General features: G+C 44.5%; 1 protein-coding gene across 2 annotated transcripts in view; it reads left to right on the top strand.

Moving 5' to 3' along the window:
* LOC147725898 (sialic acid-binding Ig-like lectin 12) overlaps positions 1-18946 on the top strand; it is a 203201-nt gene that overhangs the window by 149180 nt on the left and 35075 nt on the right. For both annotated transcript variants that reach the window (XM_086962817.1, XM_086962818.1), the window contains one exon: positions 13164-13232. In XM_086962817.1, the coding sequence (XP_086818943.1) occupies positions 13164-13232 (69 nt within the window). The remainder of the gene's footprint in view (positions 1-13163; positions 13233-18946) is intronic.

The raw sequence follows: 18946 nt of genomic DNA, 5'->3' as shown, positions 1-18946 counted from the left end.
TACCTTCTGATTGTAGAATCAAGCGGGCTGCAGCAAGCAACACAGCCTTGGGGTATAAAAATGAGGAGCTAGAAGGCCTGCCAGCCCAAGATTTCCGGAATCCAGGCGAGGGACCAGGGCTACAGAGGATAGAATGAGACATGGCCAGAGTGAGCAGATCAGAAGGTCAGATCAGATGGGGGAGTGAGCAGGTCAGAGGTTGGGATCGTATGCAGCCAGAGGGCACAGGTCAGAGGTTTAGGTCATACGCTGCCAGAGTGCACAGATCTGAGGTTGGTATGAGACAGGGATATAGTGCGCAGGCCAGAGGTTGGGATTTTATGCAGACAGAGGGTGCAGGTCAGTGTTTAAGATTGTAGGCAGCCAGAGTCCTCAGTTCTAAGGTTGGTATGAGACAGGGAGAGAGTAAGTTGGTCAGAGGTCTAGAACAGACAAAGTCAGTGGTTGGGATCAGATGAAATTAGAAGCTGCACGTCAGAGGTTGGGACAGATGGGGCCAGAGGGCACAGGTCAGCGGTTGGGACAGATGGGGCCAGAGCGTGCAGGTCAGAGGTTTGGAGTAGACAAGGCTAGAGTGCACAGGTCAGAGGTTGGACTCAGATGAGGCCAGAGGGCGCTGGTCAGAGGTTGGGACAGATGGGACCAGAGGACGCAGGTCAGAGGTTGCAACAGATGGGGCCAGAGGGAACAGGTCAGAGGCTGGGATCAGATTAGGCTAAATGGCCCAGGTCAAAAGTAGGGATCATATCACATACGGAGTGTGCAGAGGTTGGGCTGCAATGGGACTACAGTGAACAAATAAAAGGTTTGGAATAGATGGAGTAAGAGTGCGGATGTCAGAGGTTGGGATCGCATTAGGCCAAGGGCGCAGGTCAGAAGTTGCGCTTTATAAAGTTGGGATCAGACGGGGTTAAAGTGAGCACTAAAAGGTTAGGAGTAGATGGCACGATGAATAGGCAGGTGAGAGGTTGGGGTGCGATGGAGCTAGAGTGAGCAGGTCAGAGGTCGGGCGAGATGGAGCTAGAGTGAGTGGGTCATAGGTCACGGTGCGATGGAGCTAGAGTGACCAGGTCAGAGGTCGGGGTGCGATGGAGCTAGAGTGAGCAGGTCAGGGGTCGGGCGAGATGGAGCTAGAGTGAGTGGGTCAGAGGTCACGGTGCGATGGAGCTAGATTGAGCAGGTCAGAGGTCGGGGTGCGATGGAGCTAGAGTGAGCAGGTCAGAGGTCGGGGCGAGATGGAGCTAGAGTGAGCAGGTCAGAGGTCGGGGTGCGATGGAGCTAGAGTGAGCAGGTCGGAGTGCAATGGAGCTAGAGTGAGCAGGTCAGAGGTCGGAGTGCGATGGAGCTAGAGTGAGCAGGTCAGAGGTCGGGGTGCGATGGAGCTAGAGTGAGCAGGTCAAAGGTCGGGTGCGATGGTGCTAGAGTGAGCAGGTCAGAGGTCGGGGCGAGATGGAGCTAGAGTGAGCAGGTCAGAGGTAGGGGTGCGATGGAGCTAGAGTGAGCAGGTCAGAGGTTGGAATGAAATGGAGCTAGAGTGAGCAGGTCAGAGGTTAGAATGAGATGGAGCAAGAGTGAACAGGTCAGAGGTTAGAATGAGATCAAGCTAGAGTGAGCAGGTCAGAGGTTGGAATGAAATGGAGCTAGAGTGAGCAGGTCAGAGGTAGGGGTGCGATGGAGCTAGAGTGAGCAGGTCAGAGGTAGGGGTGCGATGGAGCTAGAGTGAGCAGGTCAGAGGTCGGAATGAAATGGAGCTAGAGTGAGCAGGTCAGAGGTAGGAATGAGACTGTGTTACAGTGAGCAGGTCAGAGGTAGTTGTGCGATGGAGCTAGAGTGAGCAGGTCAGAGGTTAGAATGAGATGGAGCTAGAGTGAGCAGGTCAGAGGTCGGGGCGAGATGGAGCTAGAGTGAGCAGGTCAGAGGTCGGGTGCGATGGAGCTAGAGTGAGCAGGTCAGGGGTCGGGGCAAGATGGAGCTAGAGTGAGCAGGTCAGAGGTTAGAATGAGATGGAGCTAGAGTGAGCAGGTCAGAGGTAGGGGTGCGATGGAGCTAGAGTGAGCAGGTCAGAGGTTGGAATGAAATGGAACTAGAGTGAGCAGGTCAGAGGTAGGGGTGCGATGGAGCTAGAGTGAGCAGGTCAGAGGTTGGAATGAAATGGAACTAGAGTGAGCAGGTCAGAAGTAGGGGTGCGATGGAGCAAGAGTGAACAGGTCAGAGGTTGGGTTTATTTATTTATTTATTTATTTAGAAGCTTGTAGAGCGCACGGCTACCTCCGGCGGAGGTGTCCCGGCGCTAAGATTACATGAGAGTCCCCATAGAGAGTAAACAAGGATACATCCCACTGAGGGAGAGGAAATACTGAAGACCTGAGAATGCTGCAGACCTAAGGTTTAGAGAACAACCAGGTCTTGAGTTTGCATCGAAAGGCTGGCTCGGAATCAGAGAACCTGAGATCAAGAGGAAGGCTATTCCAGAGCTTGGCGGCAGTGACGGTGAAAGATCTGCCGCCACTACGAAAGAGCCTAAATCTTGGCACCGTCAGTAGACGCAAACTGTTGGATCTCAGGTGTCTAACTGAAGAAGAGATCTTGAGACGATTTCTCAGATAGAGTGGGCCGATTCCATGGATTGCTCGGAATGTCAGGGTCCGTATTTTAAAATCAATGCGTCGGGCTACAGGAAGCCAGTGAAGCTCATCCCGGTAGGCTCTGACCGAGGTACGAGCAGGGATATTACCAATGAGCCGAGCTGCCGCGTTCTGGACAATTTGCAGACGGTCAATTAGGTATAGGGGGGCACCTGCATATAGACTATTAGCATAGTCTAAATGGGTGGTAATGAGTGCCTGGACAACTGTTTTGCGAGATGATTGAGGAAGGTAGGGGAAAATTTTCCTGATCATCCGCAATTTGGAAAAACAAGCCCCTACAACTTTGTTGACTTGGACACTTCCAGACAAAGAGTTGTCAAAGGTGAAGCCAAGGTTGCGGGCCGCTTGTACAGGAGAGGGGGGAGGATTCAAAACGGTAGGCCACCAAAGAATTGCAGGGGGGGGGGGATTTCTTGCTGAAAAAGAGAACCTCCGTTTTGTCGGTGTTGAGGGCAAGGTGATTGGCTGACATCCAGGTGCAAATATTGCCAAGGCAGTTTCTAAAGTTGGAAAAGAGGGAGTCAGAGCGGTCTCTAAAGGAGAAAACAAGCTGAGTATTGTCAGCATAAGAGACCACCCTGACACCCCAAGACTCAACTACCTTGGCAAGAGGGGCCACATAGGCATTAAACAATAAAGGGCTCAAAGCAGAACCCTGGGGCACTCCGCACAGGAGGGGTTTATCCTCAGATTCAAATGGGTGCGAGATCCCTCTGAGATCGACTGGACAGAAAAGATTTAGTCCAGGCCAGTACTGTCCCACCTACTCCTAGCTGTTGTAAACGGGTGGCAAGTATATTATGGGATACAGTATCAAATGCAGCGGATAGGTCGAGGAGGACCAACATGGCCTCCTCGCCCCTATCCACTGATTCCCTGATGATCTCAGAGACTTCTACCAGCGCCGTCTCAGTGCTGTAACCGGTTCTGAAGCCGGACTGGGAGTCGTGTAGAAGCTGCTTTGATTCTAGATACTGCGCCAACTGTTTCTGTACCACCTTCTCCAGAATCTTGGCAGGTTTGGGCAAGAGCGATATGGGCCGATAGTTGCTAAATTGCATAGGGTCAGCACCAGTTTTTTTCAGTATGGGGATTAGCCTGGCCTGCTTCCACACTGAGGGGAACTGGCCGCAAGACAGGGAGGTATTCCAGATGGAGAGAAACGGATTTACTAGAATAGGGGCAAGAATGCCCATGACTTTGGCCGGGACTGGGTCCAGAGGGGAACCAGACTTTACGTTGTGTAGCAGAGACAACGCTAGGTCCGGGGTCAGCTCACTAAAGGAGTTGAAAGAACAGGGGATAGAACCTGAAATGTCTTCAAGGAGGTTAGGAGGAGCCGTAGCAAAGGAGGAGGAGAGTTTTACTATTTTCTCCTGAAAGTAATCTGAGAGTCCATTACACATATCTTGAGTGGGGATACATTGGGATTTCGAGGCCGGGGGGTTTACAAAGTCTTTCACGATGGAGAAAAGAGTTTTGGAGGAGTTATGCGCCTGTTGAATGAGAGTGGAAAAGTAAGCTCTCATTGAGGAACGTTTCAATTTGTGAAAATGGTTCCGGGCCGATTTATAGGCCAGTTTGGCTAGAGGGTCATAATCCTGTCTCCATTTGCGTTCCAACTGCTTACACTTGCTTTTTTCCTCACGAAGCAGAGGGGAAAACCAAGGGGCAGAGGGACGTGATCTGGAAGAAGTAAGTGGAACAAGAGGGGCAACAGAGTCAAGAGCGGCGAAGAGGGTCGAATTAAATCTAATAGTCTCTGTGTCGAGATCTTCTAGCTGATTGAGTTGAAAATGAAGGTGGGCTTCCAAGGAATCACAGGTTACTTTGGCCCATTTACGACCTCTGACTCTGTTAAGGTGGGTGGGGGACGGAGGGGAAGGGGCTGTGATGGTAAATGGAATAAGAAAGTGATCAGTCCAAGTCATAGGAGTCGGGGGAAGGGTGGAGATGCCAGGATGATTGGAAAAGATGAGGTCAAGTGTATGGCCTGCTATGTGGGTCGGGCCTATAACTAATTGGGGCAGGGTGAGTCCATGTAAAGTTTCTAGCAGGGAAGAGGCTTGTGAGCAAGAAGGATTATCAATGTGGAGGTTAAAATCTCCCAATACGGTAAAATGGGGGTGTTTGAGAGAAAAATCTGCAATAGAATGCGTCAAAGCATTTAGAGAGGAGGAGGTCCCAGCGGGGGGGTTGTAGACCAGTATGCCTGCACAGATAGTACTGGCGGTGTCCGTGACCGTAAAGTAAGCAGCTTCAATGAGGCCGAGATTGGGAATTTTAGTAAGATTAAGTTTAAAATGAGATTTAGCAATTACCGCAAGACCCCCTCCGGACTTGGAGTTGTCACGGTTGATGCAAACGAAACAATAGCCGGGGGGAGTAGCCAGGTTAATGTCTGGTTTGGAAGAATCTTTAATCCATGTTTCAGTAAGAAACAATATGTCCCATTTGTGGGTTGAGATGGAGCAAGAGTTAGCAGGTCACAGGTTAGAATGAGATCAAGCTAGAGTGAGCAGGTCAGAGGTTGGGGTGCGATGGAGCTAGAGTGAGCAGGTCAGAGGTTGGAATGAAATGGAGCTAGAGTGAGCGGGTCAGAGGTAGGGGTGCGATGGAGCTAGAGTGAGCAGGTCAGAGGTAGGAATGAGACTGTGTTACAGTGAGCAGGTCAGAGGTTAGAATGAGATGTTGCTAGAGTGAGCAGGTCAGAGGTAGTCGTGCGATGGAGCTAGAGTGAGCAGGTCAGAGGTTGGAATGAGATGGAGCTAGAGTGAGTGGGTCAGAGGTCACGGTGCGATGGAGCTAGAGTGAGCAGGTCAGAGGTTAGAATGAAATGGAGCAAGAGTGAGCAGGTCAGAGGTAGGGATGAGATGGAGCTAGATAGAGCAGGTCAGAGGTTGGGTTGAGATGCCGCTAGAGTAGCAGGTCAGAGGTTGGGTTGAGATGCAGCTAGAGTGAGCGGGTCAGAGGTAGGGGTGAGATGGAGCTAGAGTCAGCATGTTGGAGATTGGGGTGCTATGTAGCTAGAGTGAACGGGTCAGAGGTAGGGGTTGAGACTGTGTTAGAGTGAGCAGGTTGAAGGTTGGGTTGAGATGTAGCTAAAGTGAGCATGTCGGAGGTTGGGTTGAGATGCAGCTAGAGTGAGCAAGTCAGAGGGTGGGATCAGATTAGGCTAAATGGCCCAGGTCAAAAGTAGAGTGCGCAGATCAGAGGTTGGGATGAGATGGGACCAGAGTGAGCTGGTAAAATGTTGTGAGTAGATAGGGCGAGAGTGTGCAAGTCAGAGGTTAGGATTAGATTAGGCTAGAGTGTACAGTTCACAAGTGAGAATCAGATGGGGCCGGAGTGTGCAGGATCGAAGTTGGGATGAGAAGGGGCAAGAATGTTCTGGTCAGACATTAGGTGAGACAAGGACAGTGTGAGTAGATGAGAGGTTGGGACAAGATGTAGTGTATATACGCAGGTCAGAAGCTGGGATCATATGAAGACAGACTGAGCAGGTTGGATGAGGCAGGTATGGAGTGAACTGGTCAGAGGTTGGCACCAAAGTGGGTCAGAGTGCACAGGTCAGAAGCTACAATCAAATGGGGTCAGAGCACACAAATCTGAGTCTGGGATGAGATGAGGCCAGAGTGAGTAGGGGCATAATTGGGATGAGATGGGACCACAGCGCCGCAGATCAGAAGCTGGGATGAGATGCAGCTAGAGTGAGCAAGTGAGAGGTCAGAAGCAGATGGGGTCAGAATGCACAGGTCAGATCCTAGAGTAAAATGTGGCCAGAGTGTGGAGCTCAAGGGTGGGGATGACATGATGTCAGAGTGCACAAGTCAGAGATGGGATGAGGTGGCCAGAGAGATCATTAGTTTGAAAAGAATGGGGACCCCTACATACTAGTTAGTTTGCTAATCATAGGGAATATATAAACGCAAGTTGAGAAAGTTAGTATCTAGCAAACCAGTGATAGTATTGTCGCCCTTATTTCAACCTCAATTCAAATATTATCTACATAGACAATAATGATTCACTTAGACAGTAGTATATAAAAAATATTTGATTGTTTTATTTTTCATTCTATTTATTTACTTTTTATATTTTTTTCGATATTAGAAAAGAGTCTATATTTTTTTTATAGTGTGTCGATTAATTCATAAAAAGACATATATAATTCATAACAATGACAATAAGTGACATACAATACTCATATTAACAAAGAACAGGACATTTTACACATAAATACAAAAGTGCTATACGAAATATTCAGGGAAAACAGAACAAATTGGCTGGACAGGAAAATTGACAAAAAAGTTCTACAGACACGCAGTCAATATGTACCACGTGACCACAGGGTTTATATCCCAAACAAATTTATTTTCTTTTTTACTGAAGTTGTCAAAGTTTCAAAAACACGGGCACAAACAAAAAACCATCACAACAGTGAGTTCATGTATACAGTATCTACAAATATACAAATTTACAAATGTACAGTACTTACAACAACGAGTCAAACGAAGCAAATAATAATGACACACCAAGGAACAGTAAAACATACAGTGATCCAAATAAATTGCAGTTATATACAGTGCAAAATTAGTGCATGAAACAGAGGAGAGAACCAGTCCTTAGAACTATGAAACCAAGGGACAGGCGGGATAGATGGAAAGGAGTGCCTGCCTGTCTACCAAAACCTGTGGTCAAATGTTTATATGGGGTTGCACGACTAGGGTCCAAAGTAGTAAGGTGAATTATATCCTAGAGGCACCCTTTGAGATTGCCACAGGGTGGGAGTGTCGACACGTTTCGAACCTAGATGTTGTAGGTTCTCTTCAGGATAGGGACTGGGGACGGTAAATCTGCACAGGGGCACACAAGTTGCCGTAGTGTCGGTAAATCTCAATGAGCAGTCAATTCTGTAATTCACACAGTGATGGACTGAAGACGTGATGCCCGCCAAGCGGTGCACACTCAGAATGGATAACGGCTCACATTTTGCAGCGCAGGTGTTGTAGGCTGAATTCCAAATAACGATAATGGGGGCACCTGGTCACTGAACCAAATTCAAGCCGGCAGGCGGTTTACGATTTAACCGAGGCCCGTCGTGTGGAAGGAATCAATCAGTCGTTTCCAAAAGAAATTTAGTCTGGGCATCACGTCTTCAGTCCATCACTGTGTGAATTACAGAATTGACTGCTCATTGAGATTTACCGACACTACGGCAACTTGTGTGCCCCTGCGCAGATTTACCGTCCCCAGTCCCAGTCCTGAAGAGAACCTACAACATCTAGGTTCGAAACGCGTCGACACTCCCACCCTGTGGCAATCTCAAAGGGTGCCTCTAGGATATAATTTACCTTACTACTTTGGACCCTAGTCGTGCAACCCCATATAAACATTTGACCACAGGTTTTGGTAGACAGGCAGGCACTCCTTTCCATCTATCCCGCCTGTCCCTTGGTTTCATAGTTCTAAGGACTGATTCTCTCCTCTGTTTCATGCACTAATTTTGCCCTGTATATAACTGCAATTTATTTGGATCACTGTATGTTTTACTGTTCCTTGGTGTGTCATTATTATTTGCTTCGTTTGACTCGTTGTTGTAAGTACTGTACATTTGTAAATTTGTATATTTGTAGATACTGTATACATGAACTCACTGTTGTGATGCTTTTTTGTTTGTGCCCGTGTTTTTGAAACTTTGACAACTTCAGTAAAAAAGAAAATAAATTTGTTTGGGATATAAACCCTGTGGTCACTTGGTACATATTGACTGCGTGTCTGTAGAACTTTTTTGTCAATTTTCCTGTCCAGCCAATTTGTTCTGTTTTCCCTGTTGTTGAGATCCGGGCTGGGCAGATGTAGGATCCAAAACCTTCACTGTTCCACAATACGATATATTCAGTCGGTGGAAGAAATTTATGAAGAAGGCAAATGCGGTAGAATGGAACACAACGCGTTTCGGCCTGAGGCCTTCGTCAGGTGACCGTCATTCGTATTTTACATAAAGACTGGTATACAACATAAACCTATACAGAAAGAGATAAAAAACATATAGGATACACATATAAGTATTTATAAATGACTGATATAAATATGCTGTCTAAACATATATTACGAGGTTGAATAAAAGTATGTTGTTTTAACAACCTTTTGGTAGTTTAGGGTCAATTATTTTTTATATAATTACATGATGCATTTCCATTTTATGTACAAAGTGGGCTAGCACAATAGATCCTATATACTATATAATGCTTACAAAGCTCATATATTACAAACACTGAAACAATCTTATGTAGCATTTGTTGTAAAACATTCAGAGTTATAGTATCCCTTTCTCAGCCGTATATCTTATAAACTCTATCTCTATTACATTGTCTCATATTTCTCATCGTGAAGATAGGTGATAAAGCAGTAGTAGAGAAAAGAAACTGAAAAGATGTATGGAGAAAGATAGGGTAGAGAGTAGTATTCTGGATGTTAGTAATTGTCTGATATAGGGCTACGTGTTTTTCATCATGAAAATAGATGACAAACCCATAGTAGAACAGTGAAGGTTAAAAAGATGTTTAGAAAAAAGAAGGTGATTTTTTTAAAAATAAAACAGGTAGTGGATTTCTAATGTGGGACTACTTGTTTACTCACTTTACTTTATTTTGATGTAGAGTAGACTCTGATTTTTTCAAAAAAAGCTGATTGAGTTATTTTTAATATCTGTGGGACATCGTCGAGATATATATAGCACTGGGGAGACAAATATGATCACAATTATATACTAAAAGAATTTATGAAAAATTTAGTTACATGAAGGAGTGGTCAATTATATAGAGATACCTGGTATTTTCTGTTCCTATTTCTTTTCTCTCTTTTTGGGTGTCCCCTGAGGTATACAATTGGACTCAAGATCCACGTTACGGGAGGTAGAGGTTCATAGGCACTTTAGTACATATTATGCTCCAGTATAAATCCACGTGATGATCTAAAGGATGAAGCCGCTTTTTAATATTGAGATTTCCAACATAGGTATATCTATACTCAAATGTAGAGGGTTTGTCAGTTATATGGTTATTACCTCTACTGTTCAGCTGTTTAAGTACTCTAATGTTCAGATGTTTAGTTTAAGTACTATATGGTAGTCTGCCTGTTATTTGCAGAATATATTATTCATAGCTGTATTGCATTACTTTCAACTTTTTACTTCGCTTATTGCGTTGTAATATGATAGATATGGAGGTACTAGAGTACAGGATTCTTACCTTAATATAGATGATTTGAAAAAAGGATATTTTTGGTGCGCAATAATTATATCATCCTTATTTTATTCTTAGGGTGGAACCTTCTGATATTCCTCTTATTTTGGTGGCAATCAAGTATTTCTTTTAATTCCTGAAACATTATTAAAAAGCGCAATCATACACCATGATCTAATCTAACAGGAGGTCTAGATTTTTCTATTTTGTCCTTTGGTTCTAAGTTTACCTTTTATTTAGTGCAAGGGATTCTGATCTTACTGGGTAGTCTGTTCCGAATTTGAGATCTAGAATAACAAACAGGACACAAGAGAATAACGTTATTCCATCTCTTGTTTGTTAATGCCATTTTTATATATGGGCGGATTCTATACTATAGCCTAACCTTCAGCGAGTAAACATACCTTAAAACTGTTAGCGCTTCTCCGTAACGGGGGGTCTGCTGGTGTGCACTTCCGAGAGTGCCGGCGTAAGACTGCGTAGGAATACGCCCAGTATTTATAGGTCGAGCGTATGTTAAACGGTTTCAGCTGTATTCCTAATTACCTTGTTTTGGTTCGATGACGTATCTAAAAGTCGACATGCTGCCTGTAGTAGGATAGGTCAATGAAAAGGGAAGACGGGCCCAGTGTAGTTCCCCCGGTGACTAGGTGACTCTAATGGAGTGCGAGAACAGACTTCCCGGATGATATTCTCCCGGATTAGTTTAAGCGAGGGAGAAGATGGTTGTAAAGCCTCTTCATCTTACCATGATCGAAAAATATAGCATACAGACTGTATTTTACGAGGCAAGAGACACAACTAGTTTCTATATCTCAAAATTAGTGTTTTGTTTCCCTTGACCAAAAAACGGGTTTTTGGTCTAAAATATATTCATATATCGTATGATGTATCGCTTATACGGAGAACCTTATTTTAGAAAAACGATATATATTTTAAGGTGTGAATGTTTCCTGCAAGACTTTGATAGATAGTGAAAAAAGAAAAAAGAACTTCCCCTGTTTTATTCCTTAAGGGTAGGTCTAATATAAAGCAGATTACATTCTTGGGGTAATATAGTATATCGCCTTTATCTTGAGAGTCAAATGACATCAGGTGTCCTGCAAATTTGGTTATGCTATCTTCAGGTTATCTTCAAGTTTAGTTATGCTATCTTCAGATTTTACATTACAATAAGCAACATAAGGTGATGCAAAGGGAGTAATGATTGTCAGTATATATAATATTGGCAATCATCTAGATGGCAGAAAATTTTCTTTTAATTCTTTATTCTGCATGTAGAACTGTAACAGGTATTCATAGAATGGCCTGCTGCCAAGGGATTTCAGAATTTAGTCCCAGTCTTACAGTATCTAATGTAAATATCCAAAAAACCTCGCGTTTTCGGCGGATTTGGTCTGTATTCGCTCCTGGTCTTGGCACGATTTTTTCCAGCACTATCCATTTTATTTGTTCCGGATTGTGGTCATTTTCAATATAATGGGCCACCATGGGAGCATTTTGTTTTTTGATGCGAATAGCTGATTTATGTTCAGTCACTCTTGCGTAAACTGAACGTGAAGTTTCTCCAACATATCCCTTATTGCAGGGACATATCAGTAGGTAAACGATGTTGGTCGTTTTACAATTAGTCATATAGGGTAATCTAATCAGTGTGTCATTGAATTTAAATTCTTCTGTTTCTATTGCTAGAGGGCAGATTTTGCATATTCCGCATTTATGATTTCCTATTACCGGGGCCCCGGTAATTATGTTCTTAAGATGGGTGTCTTTTTTTACTGTTGGCATTCTCGATCTGACTACTAGGTCTTTAATGTTCTTGTTTTTTTTGTATGCAAATAAAGGTTTTGGGATCACTTCAGAACCTACTTTATTAACATTTAAGATGTGCCAATTAGAGTAAATAATTTGGTGAATCTGGTTGTTGAGTAGCGAATGTCTGGTTACAAAAACTAGACTAGCATCTCGTTTGTTTTTAGTGTTTTTTAAGAGGTGCTGTCGATCGTAATATCTCGCTCTTTTATATGATTCCCTTATCAATCTATGAGGATAACCACGTTCCTTGAATTTTTCCTTCATTACAGTAGCTTTTTCATCAAAATCGTCTAGTCTGGTACAGTTTCTTCTCAATCTAAGAAACTGACTGAAAGGGATACTATCCTTTTGAGAAGTAGGATGAAAGCTACTGTAATGAAGTAGTGTGTTTCGGGCAGTGGGTTTTACATAGAGATCCATGATAAGTTGGCCCTCGTGGTGTTTAATCATTAAATCCAAAAATTCTATTCGTGAATTACTTATTTTTTCTGAGAATTTCAGATTGGGATCACAGGAGTTGAGCCATAGTATAAATTCTTGTAAGACATCTTCATTATCATCCCAGATAAAGATGATGTCGTCGATATATCTCGACCAGTAAAAAATTGACTCAAAGAAAGGGGCCATTTCATTAAAGATATGTTTCTCCTCAAGAGAGATCATGTCAGAAGCTGGGATATAATGGGGACAGAGCTTGCAGACGAGAGGTTTTGATGAAATGGCGCAAGTTTGGAGAAGATGTAGCGAGAGTGCGCAGGTCAGAGTCTGGGATCAAATTGGGCCAAGAACAACGTGAGCAGGTCAGAGGTTGGTATCAAATTGTGCCAGAGTGCCAGGTCAGAAGTTGAGAGGAGACAGTAAATGCGTGAGCAGGTGAGAGGTTGGGAATAGACAGGGCCTGCAAAGTGTGTTTGTCCGTAGCTGGGTTTTATGTGCCCGAAGTGCGCGGACCAGATGTTGGAATTCATGGCATCATAATAGCATGTGGTTACTACCGGACTGAAATGGTACCAACAACTCATCCAGGATCCAGACTGGGAGCTTACGGTCTGGTAGGACCCTTGTCCCAGGCTGGTTTGTTCAAGCACAAATGACAAAGTGATGATACTGTGGTTGGTTTGAGGCAGGTCTGCTCAACCAATCACCTTCAAACCCATTAACCCATTGCTATTTTATCAAAAGGCCAGGATGATCCTTGACTGAGGCCAAAGAGACAGCTTTGCCTCTGACATTTGTGTGATTCTTGGCAGGAGATCCTATCTTTGTGATTCTTCATTTCACCTGGTGAGGCCATGAGTCCTTTCTTTTATTTTACTGTCACTTATTCTGGTGCCCAATTTCTGTTAAGTAATTTAACCAGGCTATAAACTCTGATAACCAACAAACAACAGGAGTGTAAACATTTCTGACCTAAGGAAACAAAGTGACAAAAAAGAATTGTTTGTCTCATTTTCAGGGTCTGAGTATGCAAACCTTGAAAGTTTACGCAGACAAAAACAGACCGCTAACACGAACAAGGCCACAGGTAAGATCTTGGCAGGTGAGATTCAACCATACACTGCTAATGCTTGGTGCAAGATTCAAACAGTCCTCATAAGTAAGATCTCTCAGTGATAACAGGCAACTTCTTGAACTTCAGAGGTAAAATCCTCAATCCTGAGTGATAAGGAACCAAATCCTGGGGGGGTAAGAACCTGAACACTGAGTAGGTAAGAACCTGCAGCAGTGGGAGGTTAAGAACTAGTAAACCCCAGCAGGAAAGATCCAACAAATCCTTGGAGTTAAATCACCAGTCAGAGGAAGAAATAATCCCCATTGAGTTTGGTCATGTGAGATAAGACATATCAAGGAGGTAAAATCCATGAACCTAGGAGTTATAACCATACTCTTCAGAAGTAAAACGAGCAATGCAGGGAGATAAAAATGTGCAATATTAGAAGGTGAGATCCCTCAGCCTGCGTTTCTGGGAGATAAGACTAACAAAAACCTGGTTGATAAGAATCTCCCAGACTGTGCAGCAAGATCTGCCAGTCCTTAAATGCAAAATTCATGAACCCTGGGAGTTAAACCCACAATACAGGGAGGTAGGATGACCCATTCCTTCTCGCCCTCCCTGGGGAAATTCAGTAGAGTACTCAAGAGCTGGCTCTTTGACTGAGACCAACTATACCCTAGTGCCTGGATACCCTCAGGGGTGAGGAGCCACGCTCTATAAAAAAACGGATTAATTGATTCCTGCAAGGAAAGATTCTATGGTTCAAAACAACATTAAATGGACAGCCGTAAAATGTGTTTATGGAGCACAGTTATTCCTGTGACTCACAGATCTATAAGGGCCTAAGGCTGAGAGAAGGACTGGGGCAGTAGGGTGGGGCTCCTCACCGCCTATCGGACAGAAGAGCCCATGTTATGACGCTGGAAAACTGCTGACTGGGAATTCTGCAAGGTAAGCCATCTCTCCTACACGGGAAGCGTAGATTTCTTCAATTCTTTGAGACAAAATTACCAGGTTCTGGAAGGTAAGATCTCCATATAATGGGATGCAATGCCTCCATTACTCAAAAGAGTCACTCAATACTGGTGCCCTCAATGTTGGGAGGCAAGAGCCCTCAGTATCGGCAGGTGCGATACCTCTAGATCAGGGGTAGGGGATCCTACAATGCTGGTTTGTGTAACCCCCCAATATTGTGCATTGAGAGTCCTTAAATACTGGACATGAAATGCCTCAATACATCCCTCAGGACTTGCAGGCATGCTCCCTACACCCTGCTATGGACAATGCCCAGAATTGAAAAGGAGAGGTAATTCATTTTGGGATATGGGTTCACCACAATCCAGGAATGTAAAGCTCCACATTTTGGAAGGAAGTATTCCCCAAAAGGTGGACGTAAGAAGATCCTTCAGTAATGGGAGACTGAATAAATCAGTACTAGTAGGCATGATCCTTCAGTACTGGAAGGCATGATGCACTAATACTGGTTTGTAAAACCTAAGGTATGGGGAGTACTAGGTTGTAAGACCCTTCCTTGCTTAGATGATGACTCAGTACATGGAACTAAGATCTCACATTCCAGGTGTGTAAACCCCTCAGTATTGTGAAGGAAGATTTCTTTAAAGCGGCCTAAAGGTCACACAGCGCTGGGTTTAACATTGGAAGTACTGGAAGATCAGGTCCCTCAACCCTGGGATGTAACCCTCCCTCATTGCTGAGAGGTAAGATTATGATAGTGAACAGCAAAAAATGTTGTGAAGTAAGATTTCTTAAATACTCAGAGGTATAGCCCCTCACTGCAAGGGCTCAGATTACAAGGTTGCTGGATTTTGGGATACCAGAGGGCAGGATTCCTAAATACGGCTCAAACCACTGCACCAAATTCTAGAGATTAAAATGTTTCTCCATAAAATGGAGAATAACCACATGCACCCTGAAATACAGGGTCCTTTTCTGCGTGGTTTTCCTCTCTTCTGGGGGAAACCACTACCAATTTCTGCCTGTTCAGAGCAGGTGGAGAGTGTTTCTGGGAGGCTGGTGGGATCCTAGGGCTTGGCTTTAGATGGTCCCCAGCTCCTGGCCATGGTGTACCCACTATTGATCCTCAATTCCTAGTCATGGTCTACACACTATTGATAATCAACTCCTAGTCATGGTCCACACACTATTGATCATCAGCTCCTGGCCATGGTCTCCACACTATTGATCATCAGCTCCTGGCCATGATCCACACACTATTAATCATCAGCTCCTGGACATGGTCTACACACTATTGATCATGAGCTTTCTGGCCATGGTGTACACACTATTGATCATCAGCTCCTGGCCATGGTGCCACACAATTGATCATCAGCTCCTGGCCATGGTCTCCACACTGTCGATCATCAGCTTCCTGGCCATGGTCTACACACTATTGATCATCAGCTCCTGGCCATGGTCTACACACTATTGATCATCAGCTCCTGGCCATGGTCTACACACTATTGATCATCAGCTTCCTGGCCATGGTCTACAGACTATTGATCATAAGCTCCTGGCTATGGTCCCCACACTATTGGACATCAGCTCCTGGCCATTGTCTGCACACTATTGATCATCAGCTCCTGGCCATGGTCCCCACACTATTGGACATCAGCTCCCGGCCATGGTCTACAGACTATTGATCATTAACTCCTGGCTGTGGTCTACAGATTATTGAACACCGGCTCCTGGCCATGGTCTACAGACTACTGATCATCAGCTCCTGGCCATGGTCTACAGACTATTGATCATCAGCTCCTTGCCATGATCCACACACTATTAATCATCAGCTCCTGGACATGGTCTCCACACTATTGATCATCAGCTCCTGGCCATGGTCTCCACACTATTGATCATCAGCTCCTGGCCATGGTCTACAGACTATTGGTCATCAGCTCCTGGCCATGGTCTACAGACTATTGATCATCCGCTCCTGGCCATGGTCTACAGACTATTGATCATTAACTCCTGGCCATGGTATCCACACTATTGATCATCAGCTCCTGGCCATGGTCTACAGACTATTGATCATCAGCTCCTGGCCATGGTCTACTCACTATTGATCATCAGCTCCTGGCCATGGTCTACACACTATTGATCATCAATTCCTAGTCATGGTCTACAGACTATTGATCATCAGCTCCTGGCCATGGTCTACACCCTATTGATCATCAGCTTCCTGGCCATGGTCGACAGACTATTGATCATCAGATCCTGGCCATGGTCTACACACTATTGATCATCAGCTCCTGGCCATGGTCGACACACTATTGATCATCAGCTCCTGGCCATGGTCTCCACACTATTGACCATCAGCTCCTGGCCATGGTCTACACACTATGGATCATCAGCTCCTGGCCATGGTCGACACACTATTGATCATCAGCTCCTGGCCATGGTCTCCACACTATTGATCATCAGCTCCTGGCCATGGTCTACAGACTATTGGTCATCAGCTCCTGGCCATGGTCTACAGACTATTGATCATCCGCTCCTGGCCATGGTCTACAGACTATTGATCATTAACTCCTGGCCATGGTATCCACACTATTGATCATCAGCTCCTGGCCATGGTCTACAGACTATTGATCATCAGCTCCTGGCCATGGTCTACTCACTATTGATCATCAGCTCCTGGCCATGGTCTACACACTATTGATCATCAATTCCTAGTCATGGTCTACAGACTATTGATCGTCAGCTCCTGAATGAAATGGAGCAAGAGTGAGCAGGTCAGAGGTAGGGATGAGATGGAGCTAGATAGAGCAGGTCAGAGGTTGGGTTGAGATGCCGCTAGAGTAGCAGGTCAGAGGTTGGGTTGAGATGCAGCTAGAGTGAGCGGGTCAGAGGTAGGGGTGAGATGGAGCTAGAGTCAGCATGTTGGAGATTGGGGTGCTATGTAGCTAGAGTGAACGGGTCAGAGGTAGGGGTTGAGACTGTGTTAGAGTGAGCAGGTTGAAGGTTGGGTTGAGATGTAGCTAAAGTGAGCATGTCGGAGGTTGGGTTGAGATGCAGCTAGAGTGAGCAAGTCAGAGGGTGGGATCAGATTAGGCTAAATGGCCCAGGTCAAAAGTAGAGTGCGCAGATCAGAGGTTGGGATGAGATGGGACCAGAGTGAGCTGGTAAAATGTTGTGAGTAGATAGGGCGAGAGTGTGCAAGTCAGAGGTTAGGATTAGATTAGGCTAGAGTGTACAGTTCACAAGTGAGAATCAGATGGGGCCGGAGTGTGCAGGATCGAAGTTGGGATGAGAAGGGGCAAGAATGTTCTGGTCAGACATTAGGTGAGACAAGGACAGTGTGAGTAGATGAGAGGTTGGGACAAGATGTAGTGTATATACGCAGGTCAGAAGCTGGGATCATATGAAGACAGACTGAGCAGGTTGGATGAGGCAGGTATGGAGTGAACTGGTCAGAGGTTGGCACCAAAGTGGGTCAGAGTGCACAGGTCAGGAGCTACAATCAAATGGGGTCAGAGCACACAAATCTGAGTCTGGGATGAGATGAGGCCAGAGTGAGTAGGGGCATAATTGGGATGAGATGGGACCACAGCGCCGCAGATCAGAAGCTGGGATGAGATGCAGCTAGAGTGAGCAAGTGAGAGGTCAGAAGCAGATGGGGTCAGAATGCACAGGTCAGATCCTAGAGTAAAATGTGGCCAGAGTGTGGAGCTCAAGGGTGGGGATGACATGATGTCAGAGTGCACAAGTCAGAGATGGGATGAGGTGGCCAGAGAGATCATTAGTTTGAAAAGAATGGGGACCCCTACATACTAGTTAGTTTGCTAATCATAGGGAATATATAAACGCAAGTTGAGAAAGTTAGTATCTAGCAAACCAGTGATAGTATTGTCGCCCTTATTTCAACCTCAATTCAAATATTATCTACATAGACAATAATGATTCACTTAGACAGTAGTATATAAAAAATATTTGATTGTTTTATTTTTCATTCTATTTATTTACTTTTTATATTTTTTTCGATATTAGAAAAGAGTCTATATTTTTTTTATAGTGTGTCGATTAATTCATAAAAAGACATATATAATTCATAACAATGACAATAAGTGACATACAATACTCATATTAACAAAGAACAGGACATTTTACACATAAATACAAAAGTGCTATACGAAATATTCAGGGAAAACAGAACAAATTGGCTGGACAGGAAAATTGACAAAAAAGTTCTACAGACACGCAGTCAATATGTACCACGTGACCACAGGGTTTATATCCCAAACAAATTTATTTTCTTTTTTACTGAAGTTGTCAAAGTTTCAAAAACACGGGCACAAACAAAAAACCATCACAACAGTGAGTTCATGTATACAGTATCTACAAATATACAAATTTACAAATGTACAGTACTTACAACAACGAGTCAAACGAAGCAAATAATAATGACACACCAAGGAACAGTAAAACATACAGTGATCCAAATAAATTGCAGTTATATACAGTGCAAAATTAGTGCATGAAACAGAGGAGAGAACCAGTCCTTAGAACTATGAAACCAAGGGACAGGCGGGATAGATGGAAAGGAGTGCCTGCCTGTCTACCAAAACCTGTGGTCAAATGTTTATATGGGGTTGCACGACTAGGGTCCAAAGTAGTAAGGTGAATTATATCCTAGAGGCACCCTTTGAGATTGCCACAGGGTGGGAGTGTCGACACGTTTCGAACCTAGATGTTGTAGGTTCTCTTCAGGATAGGGACTGGGGACGGTA

This window comes from Lissotriton vulgaris, chromosome 3_1 (assembly GCF_964263255.1).
Source record: "Lissotriton vulgaris chromosome 3_1, aLisVul1.2, whole genome shotgun sequence".
Lineage (NCBI taxonomy): Eukaryota > Metazoa > Chordata > Amphibia > Caudata > Salamandridae > Lissotriton > Lissotriton vulgaris.
Note: the sequence above shows the minus strand (reverse complement) of the source record. Positions and strands in the feature narration are given on the sequence as shown.